The 22556-nt window shown below is 43.9% G+C and overlaps 1 protein-coding gene across 2 annotated transcripts in view; it reads left to right on the forward strand.

The window, feature by feature from the left end:
- ARFGEF2 (ADP ribosylation factor guanine nucleotide exchange factor 2) overlaps positions 1-22556 on the forward strand; it is a 104118-nt gene that overhangs the window by 63498 nt on the left and 18064 nt on the right. For both annotated transcript variants that reach the window (XM_058685888.1, XM_058685889.1), the window contains exons 24-32: positions 3050-3090; positions 3195-3364; positions 7105-7256; positions 12370-12542; positions 14335-14495; positions 16506-16636; positions 16778-16907; positions 20168-20303; positions 22314-22452. In XM_058685888.1, coding sequence (XP_058541871.1) covers positions 3050-3090; positions 3195-3364; positions 7105-7256; positions 12370-12542; positions 14335-14495; positions 16506-16636; positions 16778-16907; positions 20168-20303; positions 22314-22452 — 1233 coding nt within the window. The remainder of the gene's footprint in view (positions 1-3049; positions 3091-3194; positions 3365-7104; positions 7257-12369; positions 12543-14334; positions 14496-16505; positions 16637-16777; positions 16908-20167; positions 20304-22313; positions 22453-22556) is intronic.

Raw genomic sequence — 22556 nt, forward strand, 5'->3', positions numbered from 1 at the left:
TAACTTTGAACATTTGACTTTGAATTAACGTCCACTTAATTTGAATAGTCTGAAACATGTCTTCTGTATAGCTCCATTCTCTCCCCTCTCCTTTGTGCTGTCATATGACTTACATGTTTATACACACCTGCCCATCAACACGGTTTACAATGATTACCTTCGCTGTCCTCGAATCCGGTAAATAAAATGAGTTACAAACAAGAAATATCTATTTCCCCACGCACTTACCTTTACCAGTGCTCTTTATTTCTTCAGATTCTTTTGAGTTATTCTCTGTCATCCTTTCATTAGAACCTGAAGAACTTCCTTTAATATTTCCTATAGGGTAGGTTGGTTAGCAATGAATCATCTCCAATTTTGTGTATCTTGGGATATTTTAGTTACTCCTTCATTTTCGAAGGTAAGTTTTGCTGCATTTAGAATTCTTGGCTTATAGTCTTTTTGTTTTGGCACCTTAAATATGATATCCCACTGCCTTTTAGCCTCCGTGGTTTGTGATGGGAAATCAGCTTTTCATTTTCCATAGGATCCATTATGCAGTCACAAATCTCTGCTCTCTTTCTACTTCCAAGATTCTCTCACGGTCTGTGCCTTTCATCATTTTGATTATTATATGTCTGAATGTGGATCTCTTGAGTTTATCTTACTGGAGTTTGTTGAGATTCTAGAATGTGTAGATTGTTTTTCATCAAATTTGGGGTATTTGTAGCCATTATTTCTTCAAAAGTTCTTCCAACCGCTTTCTTTCCTCTCTTGTTCAGACATCCCTTATGTATGTCTATATATTTGATAGTGCCCTACAGGTCTCTGAGGCTCTGTTCACTTTCTTTTTAATTCTTTTTATGTCTGTTTATCACACTGCATAATCTCATCTGACCTATCTTCAAGTTCACGAACGCTTTGGTCAGCTGAAAACTGCTGTTGAGCCCCTCCAGTGAATTTTTCATTTCCGTTTTATGATTTTCAACTCCAGAATTTCTGTTGGGTTATTATTACTTTTTTAATATATTTATTAATATTCTCTATTAATGAGACATTGTTCTTATCCTTTCCTTAAGTTCTTTGAACATATTTGAAATAATCATCTTTAGGTGTTACCTGCGTGGCTCAGTTGGTTAAGCATCCAACTTCGGCTCAGGTCATGATCTCACAGCTCGTGAGTTCGAGCCTTGCATCCGGCTCTGTGCTGACAGCTCAGAGCCTAGAGCCTACTTCGGATCCTCTGTCTCCCTCTCTCTCTGCCCCTCCCCTGTTCTCTCTCTCTCTCACACACACACACACTCTCTCTCTCTCTCAAAAATAAACATTAAAAGTTTTTAATAAAAATAAAATAATCAACTTTAAAACTTTAGTAAATTCAATATCTAGGTTTCCTCAGGGACTGGATCTGTTGTTGTTTACCTGTAAATAGGCCATCGTTTCTTGTTTCTTTACATGTCTTAACAATTTTTTGTTGAAAATTGATACTTTAAAAAATACATTGAGACAGCTTTGGGTATCAGGTTGCCCACCACACACCCAGGGTTTATTGTTGTCATTGCTATTAGTTTGTTGAATGACTTTCCTGAACTAACTATATAAAGCCTGTATTCTTTTCGCATATAGCCACTGTCTGCTCATTTGGTCTTTGTGATCAGCTAAGAATTGGACAAAGATCCCATATGCCTGGGACCGTTAAGCATGCCAGCCTTTGCTGCGGAGTTTTGAGTGTGTTTTGGGGTGCCCCTCTGATGCTCTGGCATGTTGTGTTGTGCCTTAAGGCCTGCCAAAGATGAGCGCTTAGGGCCCTGTCCTGTCTTCCGTGGGTGTGTACAAAGCCTTACCCATGTGATGGCTATCTAGATCACCAGGAATATGGTAGAGCTTTTTATTACCTTTTTTTTAATATTTTTTTTTAATTTTTATTTGAAAGAGGGAGAGAACGTGCATGTGTGCACATGCGAGCAGGGAAGAGGGGCAGAGGGAGAGAGAGAATCTCAAACAGGCTTGACACCCAGTGCGGAGCCAAATGCGGGGCTCAGTCCCATGCCCCCGGGATCACAGCCTGAGCCAAAGTCAAGAGTCAGACGCTCAACTGACTGAGCCACTCAGGCGCCCCTGGTGTACCTTTTTAAAGCCTCCCGTGGACACCTTATTCCCAACTTTTCCTTTTAAATTTTCGCCCAGGTCCTTGTTTGACCTGGTCGTACTCAGGTAGCTGCATTGTTCATTGGTTACACAGATTGCTTGTGACAAAAGCCCCAGAGAAAAGGCTGTTTGAACTGAACGAGGTCTGTGTCAAATATGGACAAATCCTAGAAATGAGGGTTCCCAGGGTACTGTGCCAGGCAGGTCACACGTCAGTTCCCTGAGAATGGTATTTTGGGGGAGATTCCAGGACTGTTCTGTTCTCTCCTGTGGAGCTAGGTTGCTGGTCTCACAGTTACTTTGACTTCAGAGCGGTTGGTTTTCAACACTCCCATGGAGCTGGGGAGACAGTAATGGAAATAGGCCAAGTTAAAACACCGTCGTGTCCTCTATTCATACCAAGATTTAGCCATTTTTCTTGAATGAGCATTTTATCAGCCTTTGGTAATTTCCAGAGTCAGTCCTAGAAGAGTTGGTTTTGGTAAGTTTTTTTGCCAAAAAAAAATTGTTTTGTGTGTTTGTGTTCATCTTATGGAGGAGCACCTTTTTAGTATATTTGTTAATATTCTCTATTAGAGAGACATTGTTCTTATCCTTTCCTTAAGTTCTTGGAACACATTTGAAATAATCAACTTTAGTTGATTTAGTTGACAGTGTCCCACTGTCGTGACATCACGTGCTGTTATACTTTACTCCCCCTTCCTCCTTTTGATGTGTCGCTTTTTCTTTCTACCGTTGTAGGCATTTCTGCTTTCAACTCAGTTCATTTACCAGTTCTGTGCCTCTGATGCCTCCTCATTTATTTTAGTAGAGGTGCCAGACCCAAAATGTTTCCTTTTTTGCCTTTTCTTCAGTGTTTGAAATTGAAACTCAGCTTCCAAATCTAACTTTGATCTTACTGTGTCTGAAATTATCTTCCTAGAATTTTTACTGGATCTACCAGACTGGATGGAAATGCCATAGGTATGTATTTGTCACTCACATGTGACAGCTACAGAATCCTCATGTTGTGACTCTCTGGCCGTTACTAATGAAGCCTCGCATGTGTTGTTGGGTCCGGCCTGCAGTTGACTTTGTCCGCTGGTTGTGTGCCGTGTCCATGGACGAGCTGGCCTCCCCCCACCACCCCCGCATGTTCAGCTTGCAGAAGATCGTGGAGATCTCATACTACAACATGAATCGGATTCGGCTGCAATGGTCCCGAATATGGCATGTGATTGGAGATCACTTCAATAAGGTAACTCTTCACATTCAAAAACTACTCCATCGATGTCCAGAAAAAGGCAGGCAACCGTATTCAAAAAAGAAGTGATTGAGAGTGTAGGTGCCTGTACACATTTCCGTGCTATCCGAGAGTAGAGCATTCCTCTGAAACCTTTTGTAAGCTGAAATGATGTAAAGCAAAGAGGTAGTTACCGTTAATTTGTATGAAAAGTTTTTTGAGCGTCCCCAGACCCCCCGAATAACCTCTCTCAGGCATTTCTGATACTTCAGGACACATCTTGCTAACGAAGCACGGAATCGAGATAAAGCCCAGGTGCTCAGTGAGAGTTCAAAGCTCTGGCAGCTTGATGCCAGAGGACGCCAAGTGGAGTTCCCGGGGCGGGGGCTTGGTGACACCAGTCCGGCCTCTGGACTGTTTTCTCTTAGAAGTGATCATCCAAAAGTGGGGTTTTTTTGGTAAACATTTCCCAACTCTTTCGAGTCTAGATTTTATGTTCGGTGGGACTTGAGAGAGAACATCAGTTTATATAGGTTACTGTTCCCACCTGTGATTCTATTGTCAAGAGTGTTTTTTTTTTCTTTTATTTACTTTGAGAGAGAGAGAGAGAGTGCACCCCAGAGAGGGGCAGAGAGAGAGGGAGAGAGACCGAGAATCCCAAGCACAGAACCGGATGTGGGGCTCGATCCCACGAACCGTGAGATCATGACCTGACCTGAAATCAAGAGTCAGATGCTCAACTGACTGAAGGCACCCCTTTTGTCAAGAGTCTTTACGTGCCGGTTCTCAGTTATCTTTGGGCCGCTTATGGGCAGGCCTGGGACATGGGCTGGCAGGTAGTAATTAGACTTTTCGTGGTTGTCAGCTTCATTACAAATGTCTGTTCCATCTCATCAGAACCATTAAGCACAAAGTTGTGGAAAATTCAGTCCCTCCGTCTGCAGCTTGTCATTCTTTCTACCACTTCAGGAAGATGTTGTGCCTCCCCTTGGGAACCGGGGCACGTAAGGGTCTCAAGGTTTGAAGAGATGGTTGGCTGAGTACAGCTGTAACTTAGCTCTTGGAATTCTAGCAGAGTCTTTGGCACAGTCCCATGTTCCTCTTTTAAACTAGGGCGCATGCGTGTCCTGGGGTGTGTGCAAAGCTGCTCAATCAGCATGGAGTGTGCTCTGCAGCAGGAATTCCTGAATCCCCCTGATTTTTACGAGAGGAATATTCTCTTTATTAGTCTTTAATTAAACGAACGTTACATGAGGGGCGCCTGGGTGGCTCGGTCAGTTGGGCGTCCCACTTCAGCTCACGTCGTGATCTCGCGGTTTGTGGGTTCAAGTCCCATGTCGGACTCTGTGCTGACGGCTCAGAGCCTGGAGCCTGCTTGGGATTCTGTGTCTCCCTCTCTCTCTGCCCCTCCCCTGCTTGCACTCTGTGTTTCTCTCTCTCAAAAAATAAATAAACATTAAAAAAAGATTTTTTTTTTTTTTAAATAAATGAACACTCCATGAACACCTTAAAAAAAATTACAGCTAAAACCACTTTCGACCATCACCACTCCCCAGTTGAGCCCTGCCCCAAACTAATTGTTACCAGTTTGGTATATATTTTCCCAAACATTTTTGTAGAAATATAATAGAAATATAGATATATAGAAATATATCATAGAAATACAGATAATCTTGTCTTGGTTTGTTTTGTTTTTCTAAAAAACGTGATTAGTATTACATACCAGTTTGTAACTTTCGTCTTCCACTTAGCAAGGAATCTTAAAGATTTGACTGCTATTAGAGTGTATGAATTTATTTTTTTTCAACGTTTTTTTTTTTGTTTTTTTGTTTTTTTTTTTATTTTTGGGACAGAGAGAGACAGAGCATGAACGGGGGAGGGGCAGAGAGAGAGGGAGACACAGAATCGGAAACAGGCTCCAGGCTCCGAGCCATCAGCCCAGAGCCTGACGCGGGGCTCGAACTCACGGACCGCGAGATCGTGACCTGGCTGAAGTCGGACGCTTAACCGACTGCGCCACCCAGGCGCCCCGAATTTATTTTTATAATTGTAAAATACGCATAACATTTTTCATTGTAACTGTTGGTAAACGTATAATTTATTAGTGTTAAGTACACTCACATCATGTGCAACAGATCTGCAGAGCTCTTCTTTTCCTCCCGTAAAACTGAAACTCCAAATTCATCAAACACCAGCTTCCCATTCTTCGCCACCCCTCCCCCAGTTCCTGGCAACCACCATTCTGCTTCTTGTCTCTGTGAATTCAACTGTTCTAGGGACTTCGTATAAGTGGAATCATGCAGTATTTATCTTTTGGTGACTGGCTTATTTCACTTGGCATAATGTCCTCGAGGTTTATCTGTACTGTAGCCTGTGATAGAATTTTCTTCTTTTTTCTTCTTCTTCTTTTTTTTTTTTTTTTTTTTAAGGCTTGGACGTATTTGTTTTTAACTGCCAAATTTTATTGCATGTATGTGAATATACCATTATGTAACCATTTTCCTATTGATGTTTCCAATTTTTCTTTTTTTTTTTAAGTTTATTTCTTTTGAGAGAGAGACAGCAAGCGAGCATGCTTGTGCTGGAGAGGCAGAGAGAGAGAATCGCAAGGAGGCCCCATACTGTCAGCTCAGAGCCCAGCATGGGGCTTGATTCCATGAACCATGAGATCCATGACCTGAGTTGAAGAGTTGGACCCTTAACCGACTGAGCCACCCAGGCGCACCTCCAATTTTTCTTTATTGCAAATGTTATTGCCATGTTACTTTTGTTAAAAGTAACGCATTTTCAGGTCAGACCACATGCTAGCGAAGTTCCTTGCTTGGAGCAGGCTCCTGCAACATGCCCCAGGTCCCTTCGCATGGGTTCTGGTGGGAAACATCCCCTTGCTCTGCTTTTAGGATTCTTTTTGAGGCAAGAGCCTGAGCAACCAAATATATAGCCACAGCTCCAGTCCCTAAAAGTAGGTGGACTATAGACAAGTACAGTTTTAAGGAAATAAAAAGCCTCAATGTTTGTGCTGAATTCTTTGAGGCTGGCGATAGACATTTATAATTTGCTTTAGGTGACAGGCAAGTATGAAAAGGCTTTAGAGAGTTTAAAGTCTTTTGACTTCTCCTTTTGTTTAGATAAAATTAATTAGTACATGAGGAATTATTTAATGAGTATAGAGTTTCAGTTTTGCTACATAAAGAGTTCCAGAGATCTGTTGCACAACAACGTGAATGTACTTAACACTGCTGAACTGTGTGTACTTCAGATGGTCACTTTCATGTTTTACATGTATTTGGCCACAATCTTAAAAAAAAAATTTAAATAGCGGGGTGCCTGGGTGGCTCAGGCAGTTAAGCATCTGAGTTCGGCTCAGGTCATGATCTCATGGTTCATGAGTTCGAGCCCTGCATCAGGCTCTATGCTGCCAGCTCAGAACCTGTAGCCTGTTAGGATTCTGGGTGTGTCTCTCTCTCTGCCCCTCCCCCACTTGCTGGTGCTCTGTCTCTCTCCCAAAAATAAATAAACATTAAAAAAATTTTTTTAGCATATTTTGAAAGCACTTTAAATGTGCAGTACTGATCTTTCATCATTAAACTTAAAAATTGTACAGGTCATAGCCAAGAAATGCCATTTTCTTTTTTCCTTTGGCGTGCTTTTCCAGAGCATTTGTTTTGAAGGCAGCCTATCCGTTTTTGATGTTCAGAACCCCACATCCACAGTTGCACTGTGCCTGTGTCACCTCACCTCCCTTTCCTGCTCAGGTTGGCTGTAACCCCAATGAAGATGTGGCCATCTTTGCTGTTGACTCCTTAAGGCAGCTCTCTATGAAGTTTCTCGAGAAAGGAGAATTAGCCAACTTCCGTTTCCAGAAAGATTTTCTGAGGCCCTTTGAGCATATCATGAAGAAAAACAGGTATGTACATTGTTCTAGAAGACCTTTGGTCAAACTCCCCAGGGGAGGCCCAAAAAGACCTAACACTAATCACATGATATTTTCTTCCCTTGTTGATGGAAGCAAATAAAATGAACAGCCTATAATTCATCTGTATCTTTTTTTTTTTTTTTTTTTATGTTTACCTATTTTTGAAAGAGAGCATGAGCGGGTGAGAGACAAGATTGGGGGACAGAGGGTCCAACACGGGCTCTGCACTGACAGCAGAGAGCCCAATGTGGGGCCTGAACCCACGCACCACGAGACCATTACGCCTAGCCGACTGAGCCACCCAGGCGCCCCCACACGTGTCATTTCTAAGTAAATCACTGAGATCTGTGTGTGGCCTTCACCAGAAGAACAGGTTACACCACCACAACTAGTAGAAACATACCGTGCATCATTACTGGGGTGGGTGCTGAAGTCCAGAGAAAGAGCCACTGCTGAGGCATCCCAAAACAAGGTCAAGAATTACATGACCCTTCATTTCTGCCCCAGAAGGCGATAGAAGAGATCAGGACAGCTATCCCCCTGAAGCACTCTCCCTGTTCATCCTTTGTTCCCTTCGCCTGTATTTATTGCAGCCTGCCATCGCTAGGTACTGTTCTAAGTGCCACGCATACAGCACAGAAGCAAACAGTCAAAAATTCCTGTTTTCATCCGGCCCTGATTTAATCATCATCGCAACTGGGTACAGGGGTGTTCGTTACCATATTCTCTTTACTTTTGTACGTGTTTGAAATTTTCCATAATGAAATTCAAAAGTAAACCCTTGTTTAGATTCCAGTGAGATAGATAAATAAATGTTTAAATCAAGGTAAGGGGCTCAGAGTAGAAGCACTCTTTTATACAGGCCGGTAAGCAGGCGTTTGGTAGGTTGACCCTTATGCAAAGGGAGGAACATGCCAGGAGTGGCTGTATGTGGTCTTGGGAGAAGCAAGAGCGAAAGCCCTGTGACAGAGTATGCTGGGCATAGATAAGGAGGAGCAAGGAGGCTGGTGTAGCTGGACAGAGTAAAGGCAGAAGGTCCTGGAGGATGAAGCCCTGGGTCGCAGAGTGCCTAGGTCATAGAGGAGCCGTCAGCTTTTGTCAGCACTTTGGTTTGTTCTCTGTGAAAGACAGAAGCCATTGGAGGCTTTTGAGCCGAGAAGTGAAATGGTCTGAAGTGTTAAGGGATTGTCCTGCATTTATCTGTGGAAAATGGAAAGCAGTGGGATGGGTTAAGCAGCTACTGTAATAGTTCAGATTTGGACCCGGGGGTGAGACACCGTGGGATTTGATTCTGCATATGTTTTGAAAGGACAGCCTACTGTGTGCGCTGAGGAGTTAGCTGTGGGGCATAAAACAAAATGTCAAGGATGACTCTTAGCTGTAACCCTTTGTGTCTGTCCCCATCCCTAAAATGTGTCCATGAGATCTGCTTGGATTGTTTTTAATGAGAGGGGTGCCTGGGTGGCTTGGTCGGTTTAGCGTCCTACTTCAACTCAGATCATGATTTCCCAGTCCATGAGTTCAAGCCCCGCGTCGGGCTCCATGCTGACAGCTCAGAGCCTGGAGCCTGCTTCCGATTCTGTGTCTCCCTCTCTCTATCCCTCTGCCACCCACGCTTGGTCTCTGTCTCTCAAAAATAAACATTAAAAAAAGAGCTTACAAGTTCAAAGGCTATAAGCCAGCGTGGGTCACTTAGGATAATAAAAAGGGCAGCAGCAAAGTCTGCTTGATGTGTCTTTCTCTTGGTGTCTTTCTTCTTCACCTTACTGCTTATTTTAATAGAAAATAAAGCTCATCCCAGAATCTGGCCTCACCCCTGAGTTTAATGTGCACACAGAAATACCCTCCCACCTCTGGGGACACTGTTGATAGTGCCAAGGAGACCGAGGCCTCGTGTAGCAGAGCAGTGTGCTCATGCCTGCCTGGCTGACTGGTGGCACTGATGGCCCCAGGATCCCAGGCCTCCCTGCCCGTCCCGTGGCTGCCCAGCCAGCGTTTGAGTAAGGGGCAGAGTAAGTTTAGAATCACACATCGCCAGCCACTCTTAGACACTGTTGATGGAACCGTAACTTGCTGTAACATTTTCAAAATCATTGGGGCAGTGTCCATCCAGAACCTTACTATTTTTGTGCCTTTTGACTCACTAGTTCTACACTTTTGCAACTCTTGTAAGGAATTAATTTGAAATACAACGAAATGTTGAAATAACACAAAATAATTTTTTAAAAGCCAGATACCACCTAAATATACAAGAGTGTTAAAGTAATTCTTGGTACAGCCACAACATGGAATGTTGTGCAGCTGTGAAAGATGTTCACAAAGTTTGGGGCGCCTGGGTGGCTCAGTCGGTTAAGCGCCCAACTCTTGGTTTTGGCTCAGGTCATGATCTCATGGTTTGTGAGTTCGAGCCCCACATCAGGCTCCATGCTGATGGTGCAGAGCCTGCCTGGGATTCTCTTCTCTGTCCCTCTCCCTCTGCCCTGCCCCTTCTCGTGCTCTCTCTCTCAAAATAAACTTAAAAAAAGAAAAAAGATGTTCACAAAGTTTATGACATAGGAAATGCTTAACAGTTTAGTCAAAAGGCCAGGTTATAGAATTGGACAGTGTAATAATAGTGCTATCGGGGTGCCTGGGTGGCTCAGTCGGTTGAGCATCTGACTCTTGATTTTGGCTCAGGTCATGAGCTCACTGTTGTGAGATTGAGCCTCATGTTGGGCTCTGTGCTGAGCACGGAGCCTGCTTGGGATTCTCTTCCCTCTCTCTGTCTCTCTCTGTCTCTCTCTCTCTGTCTCTCTCTGTCTCTGCCTTCCCCCTGCACACACACATGCACACTCTCACTCAAAAATAAATAAACTTTTTTTAATGTTTATTTATTTTTGAGAGACAGCACAAGTGAGGGAGGGGCAGAGAGAGACGGAAACACGGAATCCGAAGCAGGCTCCAGGCTCTATGGTATCAGCACAGAGCTCGACGTGGGGCTCAAACCCATGAGCTGCGCGACCGATCATGACCTGAGCCAAAGTTGGACGCTTAACTGATGGAGCCACCCAGGCACCCCCTAAAATAAATACACTTAAAAAAAAAAAAAAAAAAAAAGACAGTAGGGGTACCTGGGTGGTTCAGTCGGTTAAGTATCCAACTTCACCTCAGGTCATGATCTCACATTTTGTGAGCTCGAGCCCTGCAATGGGCTGCTGCTGTCTGCACAGAGCCCACATCGGATGCTCTGTCCGCCTCCCCCACCCCGCCCCTGCTTGCACTCTCTCTCAAAAACGAGTAAACGTTTATAAACAAATAAATGAAAATTTCAAAAAGACAGCAAGATCAATCTCTGCATGTGAATACTGTACTATCACAGGAATTTTTTTCATCATGTTTTTTCTACATTTTCCAGAATGTTAACTGTCATCACGTATTACGGTGTGACACATATTAACAATCAGGCAAAAAACATTTTATTTTATTTTATTCATTGTTTTTTTTGTATTTTTAAAACTGTTTATTGATCTTCAGAGACAGATAGTGGGGAAGGGGCAGAGAGAATCCCAAGCAGGCTCCGCACTGTCAGCACACAGCCTGATGTGGGGCTCAATCCTATGAACTGTGAGATCATGACCTAAGCCAAAACTAAGAGCTAGACATTCCACCGACCGAGCCACCTAGGCGCCCCAAGCATTAATCAGTACGTGTAGTTCATCTCAACAAGCTGCTTTTTTTCCCCATGAGGAGGCAACCCTAAATTCAGTTATATTACATATTAAAGTCACCTAAGTATGTAGTCAGTCTTTTGTCATCTGTGGGCAGCATATTTACTTTGTGGACTTTTAGATAATTTTCGACTCTGTTTGGACTTTTTGTTTGCCTTCTCTAAATGACCTGTTATCTGTTAGCATGAGTCCTGTAGACTAACATGAATGTTATCTAAGACAGATGAAATTTGCAAGCCAAGTTTGCAGTCCTAAAGCCACTCTAATGTGACTTTCAAAGCTAGTGGTATAAGAGCTTGCTTCTTGTTTTATTTGTAAAATAATAGAACTTACTTCATGACTGTATATGTCTTAATAGGTTCCAAGGCATATACGCTAATCTGTCACAGATACCCAGATAATACCATGGTGAACCATGCAGCTGCTTCAGAAAATGGGCCATTTTTCCTACCTTCACGTTTTGTTTTGTAATAATTTAAAAGGTTGCATCTTAAGTTATATATGTCTACTCCCATCCATGCATATGTGTTTACCATACACGTCTATCCCTGCCCAAAAATCTAAGACACTATGCACTAAGAATTGAGGAATGGTCATGTCTGGGTGGCAGAATTATATTAGTGTAAAGGTTTTCAGCCAGAAAAACTGGCCGACGATGGCTTAAACCACAAGGTTGTGTGTTGTTTACTTAAGTCAGAGGCAGGCAGTCCCAACTTTGATTCCTTAGCCCAAATTGTCATCGAGGACCCAGGTTCTTTCTGTCCCTTTGGCCACCCACAGGATCATTTTTTATCCTGGAGCCTACTATTTCATGCTGCTGAACGGAGGCTCTATCTCCAGGCATCGTGCTATGTTCACAATGGGGATGCCAGGGAAGGGGGCAGAACCTACCATGTGTATTCCTTGTAAGACAAAGAATTGTTTTCCTTGTAAAACCAAAGCCATAGTAGAAACCTCTCCCCATGCCATTCCCATGACTGTCTCTTATATGTAATTAGAACGAGTCATATAGCTCCCCAGGCTCCAAAGAAGTCTGGGCAATTGAGAACCTGACAGATGAGACAAGATTGTCATGTTGTCTTGTCCCGTTTATGGTTGGTTCCCTGAGGTCAGGCATGTTGCTTCCTGGATAAAACTAGAGTCCTGTTGTCAAGGAGGTGAGGGAGAGGTGGCTGCTGGGAAAGCAGCTAACTGTCTGCCACAGTGATCATCTTAATGTTTTTTTCTTTTTGTTGTTTCTAATTTAATTTATTTTTAATGAACGGGGATTACTATGTGCTTTTAAAAATGTGGGTTGTTTTTTTTTTTTTTAACATGCTGCTTCTAAGGTGATGCCGTGTCACTTTCATCCCACCACGCAAAGTACAGCTGACATGGCTGCCCCATTCTTTCCTCAGATCTCCGACCATCCGGGACATGGTGATCCGCTGCATCGCCCAGATGGTGAACTCCCAAGCGGCCAACATCCGCTCAGGCTGGAAGAACATCTTTGCCGTGTTCCACCAGGCAGCCTCGGATCACGACGGGAACATTGTGGAGCTGGCCTTCCAGACCACGGGCCACATTGTCAGTAAGTGGCTCTCCTGTCCCACCTGCAAGTCTCAAAGGGTGACCACTTATTTCCTGTCTCTTTTACTCCCCAAAGGGGCTTCCTTGTTTGAGATCTGCCGTCATATAATAACGTGGCAGGTGGTATTCTGAGCACTTGAGGCATGTGCGCAAGAACCCCGTGAGGGGGATACGGTCGAGTCTCATGGTTCGCAACCACAGAACTAGTGCTGCCAGCACTTCTGCGGACACATGCGTGCATCCAGCAGGGAGACACTTGAGTCGCCCGAGGCACGTGTTCCCAGCTGAGGTGAAGCGAGGCGATGCTCTGCCTTTTTGTTTCAGCTCTCCCGCTGTAAATAAATAAAGGTCCTTTCCATGGTCTACCTACTACCACATATTGTTTCCATTTTTGATTTTTTTGTTGGTGAGTTCACCATTTAAGATGGCCCTGAAGTATAGTGCCGGAGTGCTGTCCAGTGTCCCTGGAGAGAATACACGTTCTCGATAAGCTTTGTTCAAGCTTGAGTTAAAGTGCAGTTGGCAAAAAGTTCTGTGTTGTGAACCAACACTATTTGTTAAATCCTGAAACACACATAAAACAAGGTTATATATTGATCGGGTTTTTTGTAACGTTTATTCATTTTTGAGAGAGACTGAGTGTGAGTGGGGGAGGGGCAGAGAGAGAGGGAGACACAGGATCCGAAGCAGGCTCCAGGCTCCGAGCTGTCAGCACTGAGCCCGACGTGGGGCTCGACCTCACAGACTGCAAGATCATGACCTGAGGTGAAGTCGGACGCTCAACCGACTGAGCCGCCCAGGCGCCCTGGTCTTCATAAAAAGTATAAAGCAGATTATCTTTGATCTTTTTTGAGGTCTTTTAACTCTTTGTAAGCTTCTTGCTATTCATATTTTTGTCTTAGGTGATATTTGTAGGTTTTCAGAAACCTTAGATTTCTAAATTACCTTTCACCTTTAGCTCATTGACCTTCTTTATCTCCCTTTGTCTTCACAGCCAGGTAAGGGGTGGTCGTGGGACAGAAACGGCCAGGGCAGTAAAGGACGCACTCGGGATCACCCAACCAGGGCCTAGCTCAGTGCTCACCTTCTGTTGGCGAAGGCAGCTAGGGGGCCATTTCACACACACATCAGTGTTTATTCTGTATCATTCCTTAAACTCCATCCTAAAGTAGCTTAAATTGAAATGGACACCTTGGCATCCTGATGAAGCTTGGTTTTTTTATGGCTTGTCCTCTCTCACTTCTTTGGGGACACTTGTCAGGTAGGACTTCTTCAGAGAGTCCTTCTCTGACCCCCAGCCTAAGCAGCCTCTCCTGCCTTCTGTCCCCTCACCCAACACTCACCCGACCTGAGATGATATTTTATAAATGTACTGACACAGGTGATTCTTGTCTGTCTTGCCCATTGGAGCAAGAGCATTGTGAGGACAGGGAATTCGATTGGTCACCTCTGTCCCCAGGGCCCACAACCATGCTTTGCACATAGTTGGCACTCTAAACGTTTGTCGAATGAATGAATATTTGGACCTTTGCAACGTTGCTTGGCACTCTAAACGTTTGTCGAATGAATGAATATTTGGACCTTTGCATCGTTGCTTGAGCTCAGGAACCAGTTTAGCCCAAGTAGTGCTCAGTGGATTTATCCCTGAATAACTTAATAAAAAGTTGTCTTCCGGAGATGGTGACATGTTTCTCCTAGATTTTCACAAAAGTAATTGTCTTGGGGTGGGAGGGGGTGTTTGATCCCCATTTCTAAGTCCTGGTCTTATAAACAGTGTGGCTTTGTTTCCACAGCAACTATTTTCCAGCACCATTTCCCTGCAGCCATCGACTCCTTTCAGGATGCTGTCAAGTGCTTATCAGAGTTTGCCTGCAATGCCGCCTTCCCGGACACCAGCATGGAGGCCATCCGGCTCATCCGCTTCTGTGGGAAATATGTCTCTGAGAGGCCTCGGGTACATTTTTCCTCTCCTCCCCCTCGGGCACTGAGGGAAAAGGAATCATGGGGCAAAAAAACCTTACTCCTGGCAAAGAACTTTCCAGCTGTGCTTTTAGAAGTGCGTGTTTGCCCTCAGCTAGGCGTTCAGTTCAGAATGCCGCTGTTGCTGTTTTGTGTGTATGAGGTGACTTGTTTTACCCCTACCGAACTTCTTTGTAGTATTCTACTAATTGTTTTTGTGGAAAATAATAGTATTTAGCTTTGAATTTTGGCAAAGCTGAAGAAGCTAGACCTTTCTATCTGTAAGAGAACAAACCTGGGGCCCCCGAGTGGCTCAGTCGGGTGAGCGTCCAAGTCTTGATTTTGGTTCAGGTTGTGATCTCCCAGTGGTGGGAGCAAGGCCTGAGTCAGGTGTGGGGCTTGCTTGAGATTCTCTCTCTCCCTCTCCCTTTCACCTTCCCCTCTCTCGCACACGTGCTTGCTCTCTCAAAAAATAAAGCAAGAGAAAGAACAAACCTACCTCTTAGGAAAGACATTTTACCCGCCCCCCCCCCCAAAAAAAACACGACATTTTACCATTTTGACATGACTGAGAAATCACACTTTAAAAAATCATCTTTTGGGGCGCCTGGGTGGCTCGGTCGGTTAAGCGTCCGACTTCGGCTCAGGTCATGATCTCACGGGCCGTGAGTTCGAGCCCTGCGTCGGGCTCTGTGCTGACGGCTCAGAGCCTGGAGCCTGTTTCGGATTCCGTGTCTCCCTCTCTCTCTGCTCCTCCCCCGTTCATGCTCTGTCTCTCTCTGTCTCAAAAATAAATAAACGTTAAAAAAAAAAAAAAATTTTTTTTTTTTTTTTTTTAAAAATCATCTTTTGTTTTCTCCCAGAAATGTCCAAGTTTATTCTGTTATGTCTCACCTTTCCAAAGAAGCCTGCTTGGTTTAAACGACCATCTCAAACAGTGACATTAAGTAGAATCAGCACATCTAAACTATGATGGCTCATACAGATCTCTTCTTCAGATCTTTTCTGCGTATTGACTTATTTAGTCTCCACATCAGACCTATGAGACTGGGAATTATGTCCCCATTGTACTGGAGAGTTCACTGAAACAGAGAGAGAAATTGCCTAATGTTGGATAAGCTGAGCTGATAAAGAAATCCCATTACAGCAGAGACAGCACTGCTTCAAGAGTGGTTCCAGAGCAAAAGGCTCAAAATCCCAGAGGTGGGGCAGGGAGTAGGGCTTCCCACCCAGACTGGGAAAAACTGCCAGCTTCTAGCTGCATGACCTCAGGCAGCTTACTTATAATCCCGGTGCCTCAGTTAACTCATCTGTAAAGTAGGACATTTATTTGTATCTGGCTCATGGTGTTACCGTGAGGGTTGTTAATCCACATAAAGCACTGTCACAGTTCCTGACGCAAAGCAAGCCCTCAATAAAGAGCTGCTGGTGGTATTGTTTTAAGGAGTGTGTATTACAGTTATATTCCAGAAAGACCTAAGGTACGGAATCATCTTGAATACCTTTTGACCTTTAATGCTCTTTTTTTTTTTTAATGTCAATTTTTGAGAAAGAGAGAGACAGAGTGTGCGCCCAAGCAGGGGAGGGGCAGAGAGAAGTGGGGGACAGAGGATCTGAGGCAGGCTCTGTGCTGACAGCAGAGAGCCCAACATGGGGCTCAAATTCATGAACCATGAGGGAGACGTTTCATCGACTGAGCCACCCAGGTGCCCCGACCTTTGGTGCTTTTCTTAATGGAACACCTCCCACCCGCAGGACCCTTGTGATCTGCCCACTCGGCTTATTCTAAAACCCACAGAGGTCCAGAGGTTCATACGTGGAAGCTGCTCGTGTGCTCTTGGGAGAAGAGGCTTGTGTCTGCCTCCTCTGGATTCCGGGTCCCACCCTTGCTGAGTGGATGTTTTTAGGAGGGGAAGATGTGTGGGGCCTGGAGCTTCATGTAGTTCTCTTTGACTCTCTTCCTTTGCTTGCTTGGCCTGCATCTGAGAGACGACCCTCCTTGTAGGTGCTACAAGAATACACAAGTGACGACATGAATGTGGCTCCTGGCGACCGGGTCTGGGTCCGAGGCTGGTTCCCCATCCTGTTCGAGCTCTCCTGCATCATTAATAGATGCAAGCTGGATGTTCGGACAAGGTAACCATGTCCCGGACGGTGCCCCTTGTGTCATAGAATGAGCCTCGGTCACCGGCTTAGTTGACCCGTGCTCTCCCACCGTCTTCTCTGCTCTTTTCCCCCTCACCCATTCCCTCTCTGTGCCTGGCTTTGTTCCTCCAGAGGACTCACAGTCATGTTCGAGATCATGAAGAGCTATGGCCACACCTTCGAGAAGCACTGGTGGCAGGACTTGTTCAGAATCGTGTTCAGGATTTTTGACAATATGAAACTCCCTGAGCAGCAGTCAGAGGTAGGTGATGACTAACACGGTGCCCTAGATATGGCTAGGTGGCGTGGGGGTGGGGGAGTCTCTGCCTTTGTCTGCTGTGGGATTGTGTCATCATCTCCACGAGGTGTGTTTCAAAATGAAAACCCCCTCCTTGGAACTCTTATACCAGAAGCAACTAATGCTAAGAAACTGTCCCCATCTGAGGAAGGGTAAGGGGAGAGAAGTCACCATGGCCGGCCTGCTTGGCCCTTGGGCATTACACCTGCCAGTTCAACAGGACACTGCTCCTGTCTGTTCTTTGGTCCGTATCAGCTTCTCAGCAGTCAGTAAACAATGGGATGTCTCTGGTCCCTAAAAGAACCCATTTATTTATTTTTTTTATTTTTATTTTTTTTTATTTTTTTTTTTTTAAATTTATTTATTTATTTTTGGGACAGAGAGAGACAGAGCATGAACGGGGGAGGGGCAGAGAGAGAGGGAGACACAGACTCGGAAACAGGCTCCAGGCTCCGAGCCGTCAGCCCAGAGCCTGACGCGGGGCTCGAACTCACGGACCGCGAGATCGTGACCTGGCTGAAGTCGGACGCTTAACCGACTGCGCCACCCAGGCGCCCCTAAAAGAACCCATTTAAAACACTTTTACGAGTGCCTGGCTGGTTCAGTCAGAAGAATGTGGATTCTTGATCTTGGAGTTGTGAGTTCAAGCCCCACATTTGGCATAGAGATTACTTAAAAATAAAATTTTAAAAAGAAAAGTTTTTAATGAAGTTACAGTTGGAGATGATGTTGGCAAATTATTAGGCTTTTTTTTTTTTTTTTTTAAAGGATATCTGATGCCTCTAGTTGTCATTGTTATTTATCCCCCAGGGATAGAGGGAGGAGGAGAGGATATTCTAAGACTTTTAGAAGGGAAAGAGTCACTTTCTTAACCACTTTTAGGAATACCGTTCTCTCCCTCCCCCTGGTATAAAAGCAACATAGGTTTAGTATGGAATATTGAGAATATATAGAAAACTCAGGGGCGCCTGGGTGCCTCAGTCAGTTAAGCATCCAACTTCGGCTCAGGTCATGATCTCACGGTTCATAAGATCGAGCCCCACATCAGCCTCTCTGTTGACAGTGTGGAGCCTGCTTGGGATTCTCTCTCTGCCCCTCCCCCACTCACACTCTCTCTTCTCTCTCTCTCAAGATAAATAAGCTTAAAAAAAAGAAAAGAATACGCAGAAGACTCACAATTTTACCATTCAGAAATAAGTTAATGTTTTGGCAAAGTTCTGTCTTCTACATGGTTAAAGTATGGTTGAGGTCACAGTATAAGAGTTCAGCTTTCTAATCTTATTTTAAAGTAACTTAAAATTTTCTTCGTTGTAAAACCAATCAGAAGACAGAAAAACAAAGAAAACATTTGAACAGCCACTGTTCCAGCTTCCACAGGCAACCACTGTTAACCCCTTCACATTCTTCGTGTGTTTTCTTTTTTACGAAAATGGGATCCCAGCCCACACACCATAAATTGCTTTATCAGTTTAATACCTGAGTGTTTTTCCCAACCCCAAGTCTTCTTCCGTACTGTTTTTTTTTTTTTAATTTTTTTTTTCTAACGTTTATTTATTTTTGTGACAGAGAGAGACAGAGCATGAACGGGGGAGGGGCAGAGAGAGAGGGAGACACAGAATCGGAAGCAGGCTCCAGGCTCTGAGCCATCGGCCCAGAGCCCGACTCGGGGCTCGAACTCATGGACCGTGAGATCCCATACTGTTTTTAAAAGCTGCAAACTGTTGGGGCACCTGGGTGGCTCAGTCAGTTAAGCACCTGACTCTTGATTTCAGCTCAGGTCCTGGTCTCATGCGTTTGTGGGATTGATCTCCATGTCAGCTATAGTGCAGAGCCTGCTTGGGATTCCCTCTCTCCCTTTCTCTCCACCCCTCCCCGCATACCCGCTCTCTTTCTCTCTCTCTTTCAAAAGTAAATAAATAAACATTAGAAAGAAGGCAGCACTGAAATGAACATTCTTTGCTGCTACCTTTGTTCTTGGTTTTTTTTTTCTCTTGGGACAAGTGGTATGTCAGGTTTGGGGCTTATACATTACTGAGGCTTTTGATACGTACTTTCAAATTACTTCTAAATAAATTCGCAACCTTTATAAATTTACAGCCTTTTACATTTGAACAGTGCACAAGAGTTCCCGTTTCTCTATACCCACTCCAACTCTTCATACCTTAATGAATTTTTTTAATGTTTATTTTTGAGAGAGAGAGCACGTGTGGGGGGAAGGGCAGAGAGAGAGAGGGAGAAAAGGAATCCCAAGTAGGCTCCATGCTGTCAGCGCAGTGCCCAACTCGGGGCCCAATCTCACGAACTGTGAGATTATGACCTAAGCTGAAATCAAGAGCTGAATGTTCAACTGACTGAGCCCCCCAGGTGCCCCCATACTTTTTTTAATCCTTGTTCATTTGATGGGCCATAAGTATCACAGTGACAAAGTTTTGTAATTGCTGGTGAGGTTGGAAACTTTTTTTCACATTGCTGATTCACAGTTTTTTTTCTTTTATGAGTTGCTTTTTCACATCCTTAGCCAATCTATTGGGTTAGTTATCTTTCTTCTATTGATTTAGGAGCTTTTTAGTGTATAAGTAACATAGCATATCCTTCCATAAATTGCAAATGCTTTTGCCCACTTTAGTAGTCTCGTTTTGTTTTCATTTTAGAAAATTGTAGCTTTTAAGGAACCAAATTCATCAGTCTTTTTCCCTTATGGCTTCCACTTCTGGAATCTTGTTTTGCAATTAGCAACCCTTCCCTTTTCGATGATTTTCTAAATCTCTGTATACATTAAATACTTAAAATAGTGCCATGAAATTACCAGCGGTAAATTTTGGGTGTAAGGTATAACTTAGCACAATCTCCTACTCACTTTTTCCAAATCATTAAAGCCTTTGGTCAGTATCCCTTTGAATGACTATTAATGTCCTGACATATGTATAAATTTAATGTAGTTGCCACCTTCTTGGGCATTTGTTCCTATGTGTTTTCAGTGTGTAAGTGCCAGTGTGGCGTAAACATCTTTATTCACAAGACCTCACCCACAGATGTTTACTGCTTTCCTTAGGATCCACTCCTTTGGGCAGCGTGACTGCGTCTGTGGGTGTGAGCGTTGTAAAGACTGACTGTAGACACGTACTTCCAGGTTGCACAGCAGAGCGGTTTTTCCCCTGAGGTAGGAGTGGGCCCATCTCACCACAAGGAGAGTAGCTTTTAAACATTACCTTCTTGTTTTTCAGAAATCCGAGTGGATGACGACAACGTGCAATCACGCGCTCTATGCTATTTGTGACGTGTTCACCCAGTTTTATGAAGCTCTGAATGAAGTTCTTCTTTCTGATGTGTTTGCACAGTTGCAGTGGTGTGTAAAACAAGGTACTCTCTCCGTCTCCAGGCGTCTTCCTTCTTGACGTAGTTTTTAATGAGAGGTTCGTTATTTCAGTATATGAAAGCAAGAATGTAATGCCAAGGAGTACAATATATAATCAGTGAAAATGTGTATTTTTTTATTTAATAAGAACATAGAAACAATCTGAAGTCAGTTATAAAGCATTTTTTATTTTTTTTTAATTTTTTTTTTTAATGTTTATTTTTGAGAGAGAGAGAGAGAGAGAGAGAGGGAGGGAGAGAGTGCCCGTGAGTGAAGGAAGGGCAAAGAGAGAGAGGGAGACACAGAATCCGAAGCAGGCTCCAAGCTCTGAGCTGTCAGCACAGAGCCCAGTGCGGGGCTTGAACTCATGAACCGTGAGATCATGACCCGAGTTGAAGTCAGATGCTTAGCTGCCTGAGCCACCCAGGTGCCCCTTGTTTGTTTGTTTAATTATTTTAATACTTATTTATTTATTTTGAGAGAGCTAGAGCACGCGCAGAGGAGGGGCAGAGAGAGAGGGAGACACAGAATCCAAAGCAGGCTCCGGGCTCTGAGCTGTCAGCACAGAGCCTGACACGGGGCTTGAACTCACGAACCGTGAGATCATGACCTGAACCCAAGTTGGATGCTTAACCAACTGAGCCACCCAGGTGCTCCTAGAGCATTTTTTAAAGATGGATGTAGTTATTATTATATTTAAAAAGAAGTGCCTTTAGGGGTGCCTGGGTAGCTCAGTGGGTTAATCGTCCCAACTTTGGCTCAGGTCATGATCTTGTAGTTTGCAAGTTCGAGCCCCATGTCAGGCTGTGTGCTGGCAGCTCAGAGCCCCGGAGCCTGCTTCGGATTCTGTGTTTCCCTCTCTCTCTGCCCCAACCCCGCTCACAATCTGTGTCTGTCTCTCTCAAAAATAAAGCATTAAAAAAACATTAAACATTTAAAAAAAATTTTTAAAAAAAGATGTGCCTTTCTATATTATACTATGGTTTCTGCTTTTGTCGTAGTTGAAATTTTCTGTAATGTTCTTAAAATGTCCTGTGGGAGGGGCACCTGGATGGCTCAGTTGATTAAGTGTCCGACTCTTGATTTTGGCTCAGGTCATTATCTCAGAGTGCTTGAGTTCAAGGCCTCGTTGGGCTCTGCACTGATAGTGTGAGCCTACTTGGGATTCTCTCTCTCTCCCTCTCTCTCTGCCCCTCCCCTGCTTGCTCTCTCAAAAATAAACATTTTTTTTTAATATATTGTGGGAGTCAGTATAAACAACAGCTTCATCAGTGGACATTTTTCGTTTGAGTACTTATGTGTTGATTTTAGTACATCCTAGGAAGAATACCTACATAGCACATTAGACCTAGATTCCGTAGATAGTTTTGGCTTAGGACAAAGCTTAATTTCGCAAAGTTTTTCAAAAAGTGACTGACTCAGTTTTAAAATAAGTGAAAAAACAATCAATACCAGTATGGCAGAAACTGGAAGTGCAATGTTTGAGTGACTAAATTTTGAGAGACACTGATCTAATATTTCCGTCTTCTATCATTGATCACATAAGAAGCCAGTTAATTAACAAACTGACCTTTTTCCATCCCAGCAGTAAAGCTGTGATAAGTAATTTTAACTCTTGATAGCCTGTTTAACAACAAAAGTTATTTTTTTTATTTAAAAAAATTTTTTTTTAATTTTTATTTATTTTTGACAGAGAGAAAGACAGAGCATGAGCGGGGGAGGGGCAGAGAGAGAGGGAGACAGAATCCGAAGCAGGCTCCAGGCTCTGCGCTGTCAGCACAGAGCTCAGACCCACAGACCGTGAGATCATGACCTGAGCTGAAGTCGGACGCTCAACCGACTAAGCCACCCAGGCACCCCAACAACAAAAGTTTTAACACTGTATCATTGCTTCATTAAGTAAGAGCCTGCAAACCCTCTGTCGTGTCCCCACCTTGCAAGACGAAGCATCAGTGCCCTGGTGGGAATCAAACCAGCAGCGGAAGTTTGATGATAGATGTTGCTTTATTTTGCAGATAATGAGCAGTTGGCTCGCTCAGGTACAAATTGCTTAGAAAACTTAGTGATATCCAATGGGGAGAAATTCAGTCCCGACGTCTGGGATGAAACGTGCAGTTGTATGCTGGATATCTTCAAGACAACCATTCCACACGTGTGAGTGCAGATGTGATTGTTGCTGATTCTTGCTGAGCTCAGTAGATGTCTTAAGGCTCCACATTGCCTTTCACACTGATCATTTTCCTTCTCTTGCATTCCCT

This window comes from Neofelis nebulosa, chromosome 9 (assembly GCF_028018385.1).
Source record: "Neofelis nebulosa isolate mNeoNeb1 chromosome 9, mNeoNeb1.pri, whole genome shotgun sequence".
In the NCBI taxonomy this organism is placed as follows: Eukaryota; Metazoa; Chordata; class Mammalia; order Carnivora; family Felidae; genus Neofelis; species Neofelis nebulosa.